Consider the following 18,899-nt stretch of genomic DNA (forward strand, 5'->3'; position numbering starts at 1 on the left):
ATTTAGTAATAATAATTGATTATGATAGAAATGTGCTGTGCATGGCTGTAATGTCAAATGTCAACAAAATGTGAACAAATGTGTCAAAGTTGTGAAAAAGCTTTTGGAAGAATACATGTATAATACCCATAGTTGTCAGAAGCCTTCCAAAGTTTAATCCCAATGGCCTTTGATTCGCAGACGGGTAAGGCTGAACTCTTCACCGAAGATGCGGCCACAGCCATCCAGAAGGCAGGCAAGCTGGCCCAGTCTGGTTTCATCGTTAGCGTCGGTGCCCCAGTGGAGGTGGCCGACCCAGAGAACAGCAACAAGGAGAAGTTGAAGCTGACTGCTGAAGCAGTCTGTCGGGAGAAGAATGCTGAGCTTGCCAGGTGAGCCAATGAGTTTGGATTTATAGACCTTTCGCAACCCATACTTCTTGTTGGTGAATATGTCATACAGAGTTTCAAAGTATTCTAAGATGAAAAAACTATCTTTGTATTTGTTGTTTGAAAGTTTTGCTTGGTGATGTGAATGAGGAAGAGAACATCTTTTAATTGTTCCTCGTGTAGAAAATAGAAAGTGTAGAAAATTTTATTACATTACAGCCAGTTTGGGTCAAATATTCTTGATTTCTTCTGGCAAGATATCCAGTTTTTTCCCTATAAGATGATGATAATTATAAAGACATACTGTATCAAAGTATTATAGAAGGCAAAAGATGTTGTGTTGTTCCCTGTCACGAGTATGAAAGTGCTTGTGACTGTTCTCCACTGTAACCGCGGAATAAAGGCTCATGTGTTATGATTTAGCCTAAGTTTTCCAAGAAAAAAATCTGATTTGTTGAATTCACATGGAAATGCAATAAATTCACACAGTGCATTTTCTAATGTGACCTCCCAGAACTGACCCTGTGCGACCTTTCATCAGTGGGCACGTTGCCAACAGCATGGCCTCGGAGGTCGTCGCCCTGATGCACAGCCTCCTGACGGCACCGGAGTCAAACACGGCGGAGATCTGGGCATCAGCTGTGGAGAGGGTAGGTCAATGTTCTCCCCTTGCCTTGGTTATCGAGTCAATAGCCCCATGAGCTTGTGAGCAGAGTACAAAGTCTGAAGGTCTTTGAACTTGCGATCTGTTTGGAGTATGTGGTTGAGTGAACTTCTGTACTTAGTTCCTTGTGAACATGAATGTTTTTGTTACGGGTGTTATTCTATGCCTCACAGGGTGCCAAAGTCCCTCAAGTGGCATGTTTTCTTGAAATGTGGAGGTGATTTTTGTTTTCTTAAGGAATATGTTAGCTATATGTGAATTGAGTAGAAGAATATTCAAGAATGTTTGATGTTTTGGGGGCTTCATGTCCCTGTGGAGACACATTTTTTACCTGCTGCCAATCACTCAGCAGGAGTTAGAGAATTTCTTTTTGTGCACAAATCATCGTTAAAATGCAGTGATAGAGCAATGACAAGGTTTAAAATTCACCCCTATGGGAAGGGTGCACAGTAACCCCCATCTCCCCCCAAATTGTTGTGGTAAGTTTTGGTTGTGCAGAATCTGAAATTTTCCATTGATGACTTCTTTTTGTCAGACACTTGCATGCAAGTTTTCGATGCCCAGATTTTGTTGTGATTGGCATTAAAATTTTGTTGTGATTGACTGTGCTGATAGGATCCTTATTTCTAGATACTAGGGAACTCCAGATACCACAAGTAAAAACTAAGGCTAGTGAGCACAGTTTCTCATTTGTAGGCCAAGGCATAGAATACCTTGCCAAAGGTACATGTATGAACTCCGCTCATTACCCTCGGTTTTGATATTCAAGAAGATTTTGAACAAGTTCTTATTTTCTTTTTGATTTTGTCATTGGGATGAATTTGAATGTAAAGCACATTCATCAGTTTATTGGAAATGCGCTGTGACAGGACTATTTATTATTATCATTATATTAGATGGTGCAGTAATCACCCCACTATTCCCAGTTTGTCACAGACAATCTGTAATAGACCATCTTTGGAAGAGTTTTAATGTGTTTATACCACATTTGTGGTAAGTATGTCATTTCATTGCCCTTTCCTTGTGTCCTTGGTAGGTCCTGTCACATGCCCTGGACCAAGTACCAGCCATTGTCTCTTCTCAGGCCAGTCACTTGGCCCTGCTGGCCTCCCAGCCCCAGGGCTCATCCGTTGATCAACTCCTCTCCACATGTCGTCAAGTGGTGGCAGCATTCTGCGCACTTGGCGGCTTTCAGGATTGTGTCAAGACGGGAGCTACGGCAGAGGTACTTATTTTCTCCGCAACCATTATAAAACAGACTTTTAAAAAAATCTGAACTAATTAAATATATCTGTCATCATGTACACATATGACATATTCTTGACACAATTCGCCGACACTACATATTGATTTTTTTTTTAAAATGTTGTTGACTACGTCCGTAATCAAAAGATGCAATATTTTGATGTGGCAAGTTTTTAAAATGGTAAGTTTTCAAAAATCTTATAACAGTGAAACTGGATGTTACTCTGGCTCTCTGTCATTCCATTTGTACTTTGCCAGATGTGATATCTTGGTGATGACTGTGTACAAATTTTATTGCAATTCCTCAACTTTGTGCAGTTTGTAGACAAACAGTATCTTTTCCCAGTTCTGCTTTTTTTGAAAAGTAAATTAACCCTATAAGGTCGGGCTGATTTTGCTATAATATTCATTTCCCATACTAGACACTTGCCCGAGTATACTCAGGAGTCGTTCTCAATGGGTTAAAGTAAAATGCAATCTCTCATGAGTGTCCTACTTACCTATTTGCAGAGTTCATGACTCATTTGTTTACTGCATTCCAAACTCCAGGTGCATAATGTACATTCCCCCACCCCATCCTGTTTGTACCTAAGGAAATGCCAAACAAATAGAGTATCAGTGTAGATTGCAGTCACCCCTTGGACAAAGAAAATCAATAATATTGATTTGTAACTCCTCATTCTTTTGTTTTGAAGAATTTTACTATGACTGTTACTTTTATGACCACCTGTTAAATTGTTTTCTCATTGTCAAGGGGTGAAAGAAATATACAACTTTGTTTTCTACATATTTGACAAACAGCTTTCTGAGGGAAAGTTTGAAGGCTAATAAACTTATATGTGTAAGAGGTCAACAACTTAGCCAGAGCTTCTCACAGTCACCCTATTATTGATGGTAGGCTAAGGCAAATTAGCTTTTCACTATGAGTTGCATTCATGTTGTGCTTACTATCGATGATGGTACTCATTGTTAGCCAGCATTAATGATATGTGGAAGTGCAGTGCACTGTGCACAATGATCCCCATTTCAGGCATAGTATGTATACTGAGCATGTGCGCAAAACCTCCCTGATATTAGCACAGTAATTACAAGTGTTCATTTACCAGAAGTAATTCAGCACTCACAGACATCAAGCTTAACAGTGGGCTTATTGTTAACTGTATTTACATGGACCCAGTAGTTACAGTGCTTCTCAGGGGGTGCCCTCATCATAGAGCTACAATTGTACGTACATCCTAACCGCAAGATTTCTTGTGGGAAGGAGCGTAGGGATAATTTTAAGTTAGCTAACTGCGACTTATGTTCTCATGGTACCTAGCTTTATTTAGGGACCCTTTGGGCTCCACAGTCATTAAAAGTTAATGAACTCCAAGTTGATTTAAAGTCCAGGCAGCTCTTTGTGAACCTGACTATGAACTGTGTATTGTATGAACAGGAATGCCAAGCAAACAGTGTTGATGTAGATTGCAGTCACACCTCGGGCATAAAAAATCAATAATGTGGATTTTTTTTTAGCTCCTCATTCTTTTGTTGTGAAGAAATTGACCATGTATTTGTAATTTTTATAACCACCTGTTCATTTGTTTTCTTATTGTCTTTCTGAAAGAAATATACAACTTTGTTTTTTACATATTTGACAAACAACTTTCTCAGGCAAAGTTTGAAGAGTATTGATCTGACATGTGTAAGAGGTCAACAACTTTTACTGAATCAAAGACAGGGCCAATTGTATCCCACAAATGTCTTTGAGATGATGCCTGTATGGTACAGATAGAATACATTTAGGGTGCCTTTGTTCATAGTTTCTACTCTTCTTCCTAAGTCTTGACAGAATTATCCTCACTATGTACACGAGACTGAATGGAAAGGACTTCAATTGGTCCAGACAGCTGAAATTTTGACAAACCTTTAAAAAATCTAATATAAGAGTGCTATTTCTGTGGAGGCATACAAAATACACATGTTCACAGCTTCTTGTTTGCAGTTTCATGCTTCATATCTTCTTGATTACATTATGCTATGTGTGGCTGTATAATTGTTGAGTGATTTTTGTTTTTCTTGTTAGTTTTCCAGTTACACAATTAGACATTGAAAGACTCATGTAATTTTTCAATTGCAGCAGGAAATTTAGTGAGAAATAATTTGCCCTGAAAAAAGAAAGAAGAAGAAGAAGAAGAAGAAAAAAATATATATACATATCCAATTACCAAAAAATGCTTAATTTTTTGTCTCCTGTCTGAGTTCATTTGAGTTGAAATGCATGACCCTTTGCTCACAAAAATATTTTGATGTGTGCCCAGATTGTTGGTGAGGGATGTGCTCCCATTGAGGTCCAGGTTCTGACCATCTCAGAGCATCAGGGTGTGGCCTCCGTCTCCGTCAAGGATGCAGATGTTCCCAAGATCAGTAACCCAATGGATGTTTCCGTGGCCCGACTCCAACCACCCAAAAATATAGTAAGAGAATTTGTTTACCTTCAGAGGAATTGAAATCGTTTGGCTTGTATGCAATATGTACATGTATTTCACATCTCCAGGGTCTGTCAATCCACTCCTATCTCAAATCAAACTTTTCTTTTCAGTGTGATATTAGTAATTGTGTCAAGCATGATGAAAGTTAATGAAAGGAGATTGTTCCTAGGCCTTTAGAATTATAAATATCAGTTGCCATTGAGCTGCATCAAAATAGTTAGTGAAACATACAGTAGATAAGAGGTTGCAAAATCACTGTTATTATGGTGCCCCACACAAAGACATTATCCATGCATTTTTTAATTGAATGCCCTTAACTCTAAGAGAAGAATAAAATTTGAAAAATACAGTTCTTGGTCTTGTATTTTCTGCTCAAACTAACTGACTCTACATCTCTTTTCACCTGTCCCAAAGGTGCTTCCGCTGCAGCAGCTGTCAATCACAGAAAAGCTGGTCTCAGCCCTCCACAGCCTATTACTACCACCAGAGGGGAAAGGGGCGTGTCCCATGCTAGTGCCTCTCCCGGCTGTTGGAGATGGGAACAGCCAGGCCATGGCAACCTGCAGGGTCCTGGCTGAGATCAGTAGCAGGTGAGAATATGAGATCACTGTATTATTACAGCCCATTTATTTGTAAGGTTGAACTGGTTTTATCATTAATAGTCCCACCAATTCAAATTCCTTTTTGTTATCTATATCTGGTGTCCCACAGATGTGTCTTTCTGCTTGCAAAATAGTTGAATTCTAGTTATATTTATCCTAGGGTTATGTGATTCTTATGCACTTTGTGCATGCTGTTGTTCATTTACTCTACATGTTATTGTTCTTCCCTGATAGTTTGTGTCATAATTGTTTATATGTGAATTGATTGAACTTTGCAGGAGAAAAGGAAACAGAAACACTGTGTAGATATTTTGTGTTATACTCAGAATACCTGTCCACTATCACAGCATCATTTCCTGCATTTTTGTTTAGGTGCAATGTACTACAGTATTTTTCATTTTGAGTATGAAACTTCGGCAGAGAGTAAATACTGCAGTTGAATATTCATGGCATTTCCAGCATAGAGTAATGTTGGATATAAACTCCTTTTTTCTTTTTTATCTTTGGGGGGGGGGGGGGGGTATTTTAATCAACGTATTGTATTTTTTGTTTTGTTTGTTTGATATGTTTGTTATTGTACAATGTATGATGATGTATATGTGATTTTATCGGGCACGGACCAGCTGAAGAACAGCCATTGGCTGAAGCCGGTTCCGTGCGAAAATGAAATAAACTGAACTGAACTGAACTGAAGTTTGAAAGCCTCGCAGAAAGTTCCTGCAGTGAGTTAGTGTTATCACACTGTAATTTTTTTGTCTTTGTGTGTGGTTGTTTTCTCCATGCGACAGAGCATGTGCTGTCCTGGCCCACCACATGACAGATCAGGCCTTTGCCAACGAGTTTGTACGGCAGACCAACCTGCCACTGGAGGTGCTCAAGTCGCTCTCCCAGCAGTGTGGGACCGGGGAGAGGCAGCCAGTGGTGGCGGCCCAGTGCGAGAGGCTGCGCATGCTGTACCGCGACTGCGCCAGACCCCCCACCCCACCGGCCAAGCAGACGTCTTCTAGTGTGAGTCACTTTTCCTGACATCTTCTTCTTCATTTCTTTTTCTTTTCCTTTTTCTCCTCCCCCTCCTCCTTCTTCCAGAATAAATTAATGAATGAATAAATGAATGAGTTTAGGAATAAATGAATTTGTTATTCAATGTAATAATAATAATAATTGAACACGTTTACAGTCTTTTTTGTCATCATTGTTGTCTTCTTGTTCTTCTCCTTCATCCCCTCCTCCTCCTCCTCTTTTCTTCAATCTCCTGCTTCTTCTTCATCTTCTTCTTTTTGATAATATGCATTTCCAGATTTTATGATCCTTTCAGATGATATTGATGTTTGTGCATTATAAAAGGAACAAAAGTGCAGTAATTCATTTACAAGTGGTTCACGAAGAAAAAAGTCAAAATTAAGGTGTAGTATTTATCTGCAACAGTCCCTGCTCAATAAGGCTGTCATAATCAGTGTTTATTTGGAGTGTTTGGAGGCTTCTATTGGCTCTTTGTCTGCAGGATGTACACTGCATGTTTTTCCATTAGACATCAAATTGCGGTATTCGGAGTTAAAGTATATAGGGGATAGTTTACAAATAGATGCCTTCATTAATTGACAATTCATTTTTGGTGATGGCACAAATTCTTAGGAACTGTAATGGTACATGTAATAGCAGTTTATCAAATGTACAGTAATGAAGCATTCACATAAACAAATAGAGCTCATGCTGCAATATAACAGTATTGTTGAGTAATGATGATACGAATGATGATGATGACGATAGGTTTGTTGCTTTTACAGAAACATGATCATCATAGTGAAATTATGAAAGATATTGTAATACTTTCTTAGACCTACAATGACAGAGGTTATGATGAATTTCGTAGACGATGCAGTATAATGCTTTTTCTTTCCCTCAGTGAAGAGTTCGCACACTTGAGCACTACCAGTGACCATATCATTGTACCGAGATCGCAAAATAACACATGCGTGCCAATCTGTCTGTGCAATTTCCATTGCTTCACAGTTGCAGGATATGACCTTTGACCCTGCTAGAGCCTATCCACCATCGAAGGCGTGTCTCTTTTCTCGATGCATGTCCTCCCTCACCTTCCTGGGTGACCCCACGACCTCAGGAGGACTGCCTGCAGGGGTCATGTGCTATGCCTCTCAGCCAGTTCCAAGTCAGGTGAGAAAGGATTCCAGACAGGATTATAGACAAGATTATAGATAGACAGATAAATGTACACAGTGTTGTACACTTGTACATACACACATTCATGCACCTTTTCATACATACATACACAGACACACAAACACACACACACACACAGACATGTACCATTAGCGCATGCTTGCATACATAATGTACAGTATATGATGCATCACACGTTACCCCGGGGTACCGTAGTACCTCGGGTTACCGCATTGTGTAGTACCACCTCACGTCCACTCGACGACAGCCAGAGAAAAATGCATGCACTGTGTGTGCGTGTACATAGTCACTCCCATGCCACTGCATGTTATACTATGCGTGCATGGCACGCTGTGATACCACTAGCGTGTGCTTTAGTGCAGTGCAGTGCAGTGGCTAGCCCCAGCACCAAAATAATTTCCTCTTTTTGGCACCGAGGGTACAACCTTTTTAAAAAAATAAATAATTCAGCAAAATGGCTGATTTTTGTTTGGTACCCCGGGATACCATTTATGTCATCATATGCAAACATACATTCATGCGTACATTCATGCTGCACTTGCACAAGCACATATCTACATGCATGCTTGACCCAAATTCACAAAGGTTGTCTATATTCATTCTGTAGATGATGAAAATTTTGTCTGCGTAAATGTGCATGACAGATTGATATGTGCATGTGAAGGATACACCTATTTCTTGCTTGTTTTAGTCATTGGACTAAATGAAAACCATGGACTTGTTGAAAGTTCATGGTTACAGACAATCAGACATACAAACATACATGTATAACCACACTGTGGGACAAACTCATTCGACAGATGGGGTGCCAAGTCTGCTGTGAAGCTGGCAATGGATTTCTTATACATAGGTGGAGAATTCCTCACAGGGATTTGTTGGTGATGTGTGTTTATTTAGATTTTGCTGTACTACAATATGTGCCATATTCTTGCCACACACTAGCTCTTTTCAGCACATTGCACATTTCAAATGGTTTAGACAGGGTAGGCCTGTGCAAACTTGTTTCACATATGGTGCCAGATTGAAAATCAGAATAGAATTAGCACTACACATTGTGAGAGGAGGCTGCACCCCTTTGCTTCTGAACTACCGGTAGTTTGTATGCTTTATAATGGTCAAGCAGCAAGTACCACGTGTTTAAGAAATATCAATCGCATCTACTTCCTTTCCCAAGGCGCCCTCGTTCTACTGGGAGCTGGAAATCTGTTCCTATGGTGACGCTGCCGAGGACTCGGGACCCAACGTGTCGATGGGTTTGGCCCCACCTGCCCAAAAGAGGGAAGGGACAAGCAATTGGACAAATCCAATTGGAACGGTGCTGTTCCCAGTGTAAGTCCAACCTTTTTTTAATGAGATTCTTGTTTGTCAACCTTGTACATATAGGACCTAAAGCGGGGAATTACTAAGGACAGGACTTTATTTATTTATTTATTTATTTATTTATTTATTTATTTATTCCGTTTTATTTTCACAGGGTAGCCCTTTCAGTTAAAAAACTGATTTACAAAGGGGCCCTTGGATTGGTGTATGTATGCAACACAGAACTATGGGCTTCATATATTTTATTCAAGTAGATTGTAGTATGGAATACACATAGTCACTTTAATTCAATTCAATGTAACCAAGGCAGCTTTCCTTGGTTAACAGGGCATTCAAATATGGTTCTGAAGAATTTTCATGCAGTTAGTGCTGTTATGATTTTGTGCGTAATGATATGTCTTTAGTAGAGTGAATATTCCAGTGGTTTTGCATGGTTGATTGATATCTCTAATGGTCTGAAATATTTTATGCACCATTTAAAGGCAACAGAGACTTTGAATGCACTAATGCCATGGGGTAAGTTTTATTTAGCCAGATTTGTAGTTTTTCATTGTAGCATGTCCTGAATGTTTGTTTGACCACTTTTCTTACCCCAAATGCTGTAGGAGTGGACATGCCATACACTACAGTGGAGCCAGCCTGCTTCGCTGGAAGAGCGTCCGTCTGGACATAGTCCTCAAAGTCGGCGACACCATTGGGATGGGCTGGCAGCGCAACGAGGATGCATCATCGGCAGTTGCAGCGGCCAGCGGCGGGGAGGGCGTTCCAGGTCAGCCGGCCATGGGGCACGTCTTCATGACCCTCAATGGCCACAAATTTGCTCCCACACTTGAGGAGGTCAGCAGCGGACTCTGGCCGGTGGTCCACGTCCAGAAGAAGGTATCCAGTGATGGGTTGGTGGTGATACAGGAGATACATGTGACCCTGATATTGATTACAAAGATGATGATGATGATGATTATGATCGTGTTATTATTAAATGTACAAATGATGTTCATCAACATGGGATTGTTTGGGACCTAATGATGATTTGCGTTTGTTATAAAGATAGTAGAGTCGTTTGTACAGATAATTGTCGTATTGCATTTTAGTGACACTAGCATGGTGTGGCAGTAGCTTTGGGTGTGATGCTACACTTGGTGCAGTATTGATGATGAAAGTGCTGTTGCTTGTGGCAGCTATGATGATGCTGTTGACGTTGAGAAAAATGTAGTGAATGTAACAATTTTGTGTATGATAAAAAAAAAATAACTTTCTCTCAGTGTTTCACTTGTCTGTCTGAATCTTTCCACGTTCATATACAATTGCACAATGTAAATGTTTGAGGGGAACTTTCCATTCAACAGAATTCAGTCACAGATTTACATATCTCCCCCCCCCCCCACGTTATTCCGCTTCCCAGAACACCCAGGTCAGAGCCAACTTTGGCAGCCGACCCTTCGCCTACGTGGACGGCCACTGCCACCACACAGCGGCCATGGAATCCTCCGACTCCATGGAGGAGATTACAGCAAACTTTAGTGCCCTGCCCTTCCACGGGGACTTCGACAGCGACAGCGACCATGAGAGCCTGCCCCCGGAGACCCCCACCGCCCAGGCATCGACCACACTCGCTGCAGATGCTGGGATCAATTTCAAACTGGCGACTCCACAAAAGATAAGAAAAGGTAAATTATAGCTGTAGGATTCACCAGTTTAGAACCCTGCCAAAGAAGAGTTCTGCTGCATTAATTGACATGATATTTATTTTGAGGAATGTAATTTCCATGTGCACCCCACCAAAAATCATCAATATGATCAATTTGCCTTTTAACTTTAACTCTTCAACCTTTTTTTTTTTTTTGCAGATAATTGCTCTCTTCTTCAAAGTAAGATTATGTACACGCCATGTATTTTTGTGAATCAGGACTTCCCCCAAATTTTGCGAGTTTTTAAAATTGCAGTCAAGGAGTACAGCAGTGGAGAGAGAAATGAATGCCTGTACAATGAATTCATGCTCGGATCAGACTTCATACTGTTTGCATGTTTTGAAATTGGTGAATAGCATCCAAGTCACGAAATTCGCAAAAATAACATCCTGCAAAATATATGGCATATACAGTAGTAAGTTTGCACACTGTTACAGACCAGACTTTTTCCTTGTTGTCCCTTTGCCAGAATATGATATTGCGGAGTCACAGCACTACAGTCTGCCCGGTGCCTACGCCGACTTCACCACAACTGGCCTCTCCCAACACCAGGGGGCGCCCTCTGCCACAACAGATGATTCCGACGATGATGACCGAGATGGGGAGGGGCAGCAGGACCACGTGGCGCTCCTCGTCAGAGCCTGGGAGCTCAAAGTCTTCCCCGTCATCCGGCGGAGATTCAGGAATGAGGCGGAACGTAGGTCTGGCCTGGAGCAAATCAAAGGAGCCTTACAGCTGGGTATGTCCTCTTTTAAATCTCTCTTCATCAGATTTGTATCTAGTGTTATATCCACAGTAAGATTATATTGTCCCTCAGTTGAAGGTGAAAGAATTGCTGTTCCCTCATTTCTGTATCTATTGGGGGAATACATGTCAGTGCATAGAATTAATTGGATCAAAGCAACAGAATGATTTGACAAGTTATCTTCAGTCCTTTGAAGATCAGAAATACGTAGCAGCATAGTACACTGTATTACTGTTCACAAACAGACGTGATATCTATCTTTTCATATTGTGTGCATCTCTGTTCATAAGTCTTTTTCATTTTGCCCTTTTCCCCATTGAAAAAGCAACCCTAGACAAAGTACATTATCAATGAAGGTTAATGAATGAAGACCACACTAATCTTAAAAACTCTTTGAATGGCTGTAGGCATGACAGACATTGCACGGCAGACTGTAGAGTTCCTGTACGAGGAGAACGGCGGGATCCCACGCGACCTGCACCTGCCGACGATCGACGACGTCAAGGTGGAGGCGGCACGCTTCACAATCGACAAGGTGCGCAAGGGCACCACGGTTCTGATCCGTCCCCTGGGGGAGGAGAGCACTGGTGCCGCAGGAGGCACCTTGGTGCCCAAGTACGCCATTCGTAGCATGCTGAAGACCCTGGGCCTTGCTGGTGTTGTCCTAGATGTCGATTCGGTAAGTGGTAAAGCACTAGTTAGATTGCCATTACATGTGTTACTGAGAGACTAATAGTAGTGTAGTGTAGTAGAAGTAGTAGTAGTAGTAGTAGTAGTAGTAGTAGTAGTAGTAGTAGTAGTAGTAATGGTGTTGTTGTTATTATTGTTATTGTTATCTTTATTATTATTAATATTATTATTATTATTATTATTATTATTATTATTATTATCATTATTATTATTATCATCATCATCATCATCATCATCATCATTTTTATGCCTCCGCAATGAAGTGGCCGGAGGCATTATGTTTTTGGGTCCGTCCGTCCGTCCGTCCCGTTTTGTTTTTGTCGATATCTCAAGAACCGTGTGGTGGTTTTACATCAAACTTGGTATGAGGGTATATCCTTGGGGGATAATACTTTGTGTAGATTTTAGGGTCACAGGATCAAAGGTCAAAGGTCACAGGTTATTTTGTGAAAAAAAAATTGAAATTTCATGTTTTTCTCCATATCTCGCAAATGGTTCAAGGTATCTTCATGGAACTTAGTATATATGCTTGTACCGATGGTCAGTGATTATCTAGGGAAGTTGGGGGTCATGGGTCAAAGGTCAGGGGGGTCAAAGGTCAAGGTCAACTCCTCAAAATATCACTACTTTCCTTATATTTATGCAATGCCTGAAGGTTTTTTTTTTTTTTTTTTTACTTGATGTATGCATGTATTACCCAATATATATTCTGTGGGAAGTTTTTGCCAAAAGGTCAAAGGTCAAAAGTCAAAAGTCAAGTGAAAGTGCTGAATTGCACTTTTTCCTCCATATCTCAAAAGTAACTCATTCCTGGTATCATCATGAAACTTACATATTTATGCATGTTCAACCTAACAGTGATTCTCTTTGGAACTGTGAGGTCAAAGGTCAAAGGCCAGGTTTAGATAATGCTATTTTCCCCTTTTGATACTGAAATTATACTTTTTTCTCAATACCTTGAAAATTACTCAATGCATAAACTTATAAAAGGGTCAAAAGTCAAGTAAAAATTATCAGTTCCCCAAATACCTGCACTCTGACATTTTAATCATTCATCCAATTGAACCTAGTTCTAGGAAAGTGAACATTCAGCACATTTGTGGCAAACCTGTCATTTTAATATTTTGCCAATTGTGTGAAACTGTCATCACACATTGTCAAGACATTGTACTATAGACCTATTAGGAGAACTATGCATTATGGCGGAGGCATATCAGTCGCCGTAGCGATATATCTAGTATCCTTGTTACATCATCTTCATTATCATCATCGTTATCATCATCATCGTTAGATGTACTTGTATTATTTTGTGTCGTATGTCAGACAATCTGCATCTTTTCTGTAAATACTAGTGTACATTTCTTTGCTGTGTGTAAATATTGAATGTCAGCAAGAAGCAGTAGCCACATTCATTCCATTCTGTTCAAACAATCATATGTAGGAGAAGATTGTTTTCTGTTGTACAAAAGAAAAACCAAAAAACTAGTGATAAAAGGAGACAATATATGTGTAGATTCCAAGAAACTTTACTCTTTAAAGCTAAACCAAATACGATAACCTGATGAATTTTACTGCAGCAACATGAGCTGGTCCAAGTAGAGTCCTACTTGAAGAGTGAGGGCGTCCTAGTGCGCTACTGGTATCCGCTCGACATGCTGGAGCGTCCCCAGGGTGGAATGCGGCGAGCCAGCAGCTCACTGACAGGAACGACATCCATTGACATCTCAAACATTCAGTTGCACAGGTTAGTTACCACAGTTGCCATGGTCACCTTGGCTTTGTATTTATGGAATTCTCCAAACTACTGGAAACAAAGAAACATGCATGGGGATACATGTACGTGCCTAAATTAGAGGCAGACCTTAATAGAATGTTCCATTCCTTTTAGGGAGTGAAAAAACTTGTAGTTTTGAATTCTTAGATTTGCGTATTTGTCACTGGTAAGCGTGAGATAAGTATATAAAATGATTTGTATCAGAGTTCAATGAAAAAAAGAATAAGAAAGTGTACGTCAAAACTGTTGAGACAATAGAGAGCATGAAGTATTCACATCTGGAGATTATTTTCATCTTGAACTTAGCACAAGGCGCAACCGTGGCAATAAAGCATATTAATAAAGCAATCCTATTTTCCTTGTCCATTCCTATAAGCAGACTTTTGATAGAGCATTATTTTTAACGCCATGCATTATTTTTTAGTGCCATGCATGTCAAAGGTGAGGAGTGTGAAGAGATACTTTCCATGTTTGCTGTGTACTCTATTCTAGGACAGATTTTACTTTTGTGGTGTGTGTGCATATGTGCAAAGATGTGTCAACGGTGCCAAAAGGCAGAAAACTACAACAGCAATTTAACAGTTACTCATTACTTCAATGGTGCATGATGTCATATAACTGGTTTCCAGATCCTTCATGAAGCTTGTGAATGACTTTCATTTTTAGCAGGGCATACAAAACTCAAGTTTGATTTCGTTCCATTTATATTGACAGAGAGTTGCTGCAGCGAGAGTCGTCTTTGGCCAGCCTGTACTGCCGCACAGCTCTCACCAAGTTCCTCTCCCACTGCCAGAGTCCGGAGGTCATTGAAGCCATCCCTTGCTCCTTGGCCCTTTCTCCCGCTCAGCAACCCTCCTCTTCCACCTCCTCTTCATCCTCTTCCTCCGCCTCCCAAGCAACAGCCGGTGGGGGCGCCAGACAGCATATTTCTCATCTCCAGCTCCTGTCCAACCAACTCTTGGCGGCCTCGCAGCAGAACGGCCGCCTGCGGGACCCCTCCCTCCTGACCTCTCGTGGGGTTGGACGCTGTCTCTCACCCCTCCTAACCCGAAGCCTGACTGCCGTCTTCTACGGTGCCAAGGCGTGGCCTCACCTTAAGCGGGAGTTGGCTATCTCCATAGCTACGGCGGCCCAACAAGGGGAGCGCCACCTGCTGGAACTGACCAATCACATCTGTGGAATATTTCAGGTACTACCCACAGGGATCATATCCATGATACCATCAAGTACCTGGGCTCTAAATTTCAGTGACATTTCTCATGCATTGAAAGGAATAGCTTATTGTTAATTCTGATATTGTTGTGACCTCTGTATGCTATAAATCTGTTCATGTGTAGTTACAGTAGATTGTACTTCAGACTTAAGAAGCATAGCATGAAATCTGTGTCAGTCAAGTGATATGGGACAATTTTGTTACATTTCTGAAAAGATACCTGTCTTTTCTTTGAATAAAGATAGTGTTGGTTTCTCTCTTTTTCAAGTAGTAGATTGTTTTGTTTGTTGTTGTTGTTGTTTTTGTTGTTGTTTTTTTTTTTTTGGGGGGGGGGTTAATGGACAAACAGTTATCAGTGCTCAGCTGCCGGGTGTCTGAGAAACAGAATCTTTTTGTATCTGATATCATTCTGTGATACTTTCCCGACATGTGACCTCTCTGTGTCTTTACGTGAATGACAAATGCACCAAAATATGTGCTAGATTCCTACTTTATGCTGTACTTTAAGGATATCTGAAACATATCCCTGTTGCTTATCTGCATAAAGAGAAAAGTGACACTTTACCCGATGTTGCTTTCATTCTCATTTTTCAGTAATTTGTTAATTTTGACATTCTCATTGTGCACAGGATCCTACAACCTCCTTTGATGTAGAGTCAATCACAATAGGTGATAAGATCAACAGCAGTTATATCTTCAAGAATGCTGTCAGCCTCGTCGTCAGCTGCAAGAGAGACCCTAGCTCTTCACACCGAGAGTAAGTTCAGAAAAGCTGGTGAGATTGAACTTTAAATCGGGGGATGTTTCACAAAGAACTTCAATTGATCTTGAAAGTTAAGATCAACTTAAAATTATGATATGATGTGCGTTTCTTCCATGGTATTCCAACGTGGTAATGAAAATGAAAAAATTCAAGACTTTTTTATGCAGGTATCAATATACAAAATAAAATAAGTGACAAAGGAATTTGTAAATTCAGACAACAATTTGAAATTGATTCGGAAAACATTGAATAAAGCTGAGCAGTTCATTTTTCTGACCAGTGAACAAGTCTGTAGTCTTTAGAGGAGACTTTTTTAACACAATGTAATAAGAGCATGAAATTAGTTCCAATAGGCACCAAATGATGACTGATATCAATTAATCAGAGGAAGATACTGATTTAGTGAAGTAGAAATTTTAAACATAATGGATTTAAAGCAAAGGTCAGTGATTGCCAGTGGTAGATAAATTTGTGAATTGATTTGTTTCCAGGTCATCATTATACCAAGCTCCCTGGGCTAGAGTGAGCAGCTACAGCATGGGACAAAGGGTCAGAAAGTCTGGCAGTGTCGCTCCCCTAGAGGTGGTCAGCTACCCCGCTGACACCACCGGCAATACATCGGGTGGGTTGACCACCCCGTCGTCCCAGGTCATTGACCCTTACCCTTCGGTGGTCATGCCCTGCAACAAGATCCATGTGAAAGCCGGCGTCTCTCCTGCCCCAAAGTATATCCTCTGCATCCACGGACTGCCGGCGGAGTTTCCTCTTGCAGTCGCCTTTGTTGAATGCTTGATTGGTTGCCATCAGGAAGTGGGGGATCAAAAGGTCAAAGGTCATGCCGATGTCACCTTGACACCTGTGGCAGAACCAAAGGGGGAAAGAGAGGAGATTCTGAAGAAACAAATGAAAATCAACACCACAGTGTACGTGCGAGTGCTAGAGCTACTTTGTGGGTACCTAAGTAAGGCTGATGTTCCTGCGATTGTCAAAGAGCGCTTGTTCTTGATCATGGCACAAATTCTTAGGCTCATCCGGAAGGCAGATGATGCAGATGGGGCCAGTGCCTCTCCCATCACCTTGATCCCGCAGAATGTGCTGATGGAGCTTCGGCGGTTCCGGAGTGAAATCAGTCGGCTCTTTGACGAGGAGGCTCTGCTGGCTGTGATTGGGAGTGGCTCTGTTACACCTGGGCAGCATACATCCTACTTCCAAGCCCTGATGGAGGTGTGCCTGGCTGTCTTTGAGATCGATCAGCTGCAGGTGGCCCCCCTCTCTGGATCATCCTCCATCTCGGTGACGGTTACCCTGCCCGCTCCCAGGCCATCATCCATGGTGAGCCCCAAGCAGCTGGTGCGTTCCAGCCCTCAAGTTACCTCCAGGAAGAGAAGACCTAAGATGAAACGTGCAGCGCAGCAGAAGAGGACTCCCCACAACAGTGAGAGCGACAGCGGTGAGGCGTCCTCCAATGGGGCCAGCCAACCGGAGGACATGCTGTGGTTCCACCGGGCCTCGACGCTTAACCTCATTCTCAGACACCTTGACAGTCAGGATCCACAGGGAGAGTCAGCCATGAAGACAGCCATCAAGGATGCGCATCAAAGTCTGATAACACCCATTGCTCACACCAGGTTGATGATCATCTCAGGGCTGCCTCCCAATATGGAAGAACCTGCTGCACGCAGAGCAATCTTCAAGGCTTGCAATCAGGCAGGTGGACTCTTCCAAGATGAGCTTTGGATACCAGTTCAGGAGGAGGTGAAGCCGCCAACAGCAATTGATGATGACTCAAAGGAAGGGGGACCAGAACCATGCCAACAGGTTGAAGTGTCAACCCCTCCGGAGACAAACTCTGCTGAGCATGCTTCCCGAGAAACACAGGAGACGCTGGACTCAGTCATGGGCAATGATAGGCCCCAAGGAACTTCAGACACCCAGGCCAGACCATCGCCATCTGACAACAAAGGTGCTACTCCATCTCCGGATGGTGACTCTGAGCCAAGTGATGACAGTGATGCAACAGATGGTGCTGGTAAGAAACACTTTGTGCAAGGATATGCCGTCCTGGAGGTGCGCAGCAAAGCAAAAGTGGAGGACGTTGAACATGCCCTCCTCAACAGCCGCATTCTGGATGAATCTGTAGCGTTTGACAATGGCTCCATGATGAGCGTCACCGGGGAAGATCTCCTCACAATTGCAACGGTCACACCATCCCTCCTGACTGAACCCTCCGAGATGGAGGCCCTGGTAGGGTACCTTCGTCACAAACTCCTCCGGCAGGAGAACTCTGAGCATCTATCCCTTAGCCAGGAAACCTCCTCTTCCCTGGAAGAGATCTTCAACAGCTGTGTCAGGTGTTTACATTTCAAGCAGAAGGCAAGTGTTGACTCTGATGCTGCCCACCCAGAGGTCCGTTTATCCAAGGATCAGGTGCTTTCTAGCTGTCCAGGCAACCTCCTGAGGGAATTTTTCAGTGCTATTCATCCCGCCAAGTTGACTGTCGATGAGTTTGTCGGTGACATCATTCAGAAGTATGGTGTACCACTACCGGAGGTCAAGGAAAAGAAGCCAGGTATGAACTTGACAACAGAAAGCAAGGTCAATTCTTATTTAGAAATATCACTATTGAAATTAGGAAACACATAAACTTAATATAATTTCTCATAAAATAAGTTTTATGATATTAGCAATATCATTGTTAAAGCCGTAAAGTCCAGTGTTACATTTACTTGATGTAATTTGTTGTAGTAGGTATACACTATAGTAATGTTAGAAATATCCCTGTGTACACATGTAACTCATCTCAGTAGGTATAGTAAGTTACATTACATGGCAAATGACAGGTTATGTTAATGCAAAATATATTTTGTACAGTGTCTTCAAAAGAGTTTACATAGTAAATTAATGTGTGAGATTGCTCAAGTTGTTATTATTTTTCTTTCTTCTGTGTCTGTTTAAAGCAACAAAACCAGGCAAGGAACATGGCAAGGGCTCTGGAAGGCGGCCAAGCAAGACGATGACCAAAGAGAGATATTCATCAGAGCTGTCTTCAGGCAAGGTCAAGTGAGTATCAAAGAAAGAAGAACAAGAGAAATTTTGAGATACTGACAAAAAGAATGAGATTGAGCAAGCCCTTTTGGAAAAGTGACTTCATGCAAGG

At 41.6% G+C, this 18,899-nt stretch overlaps 1 protein-coding gene across 1 annotated transcript in view; it reads left to right on the forward strand.

The window, feature by feature from the left end:
• LOC140227563 (probable E3 ubiquitin-protein ligase HECTD4) overlaps window positions 1–18,899 on the forward strand; it is a 100,282-nt gene that overhangs the window by 69,845 nt on the left and 11,538 nt on the right. Inside the window, 17 exon segments of the mRNA XM_072307980.1 lie at window positions 181–371; window positions 883–1,018; window positions 2,069–2,257; window positions 4,578–4,733; window positions 5,163–5,338; window positions 6,139–6,358; window positions 7,361–7,522; window positions 8,724–8,878; window positions 9,475–9,748; window positions 10,272–10,536; window positions 11,027–11,296; window positions 11,710–11,981; window positions 13,570–13,736; window positions 14,481–14,955; window positions 15,609–15,736; window positions 16,234–18,311; window positions 18,700–18,802. Of these exon segments, the coding sequence (XP_072164081.1) occupies window positions 181–371; window positions 883–1,018; window positions 2,069–2,257; window positions 4,578–4,733; window positions 5,163–5,338; window positions 6,139–6,358; window positions 7,361–7,522; window positions 8,724–8,878; window positions 9,475–9,748; window positions 10,272–10,536; window positions 11,027–11,296; window positions 11,710–11,981; window positions 13,570–13,736; window positions 14,481–14,955; window positions 15,609–15,736; window positions 16,234–18,311; window positions 18,700–18,802 (5,417 nt within the window).

This window comes from Diadema setosum, chromosome 4, assembly GCF_964275005.1.
Source record: "Diadema setosum chromosome 4, eeDiaSeto1, whole genome shotgun sequence".
Taxonomy (NCBI): Eukaryota; Metazoa; Echinodermata; class Echinoidea; order Diadematoida; family Diadematidae; genus Diadema; species Diadema setosum.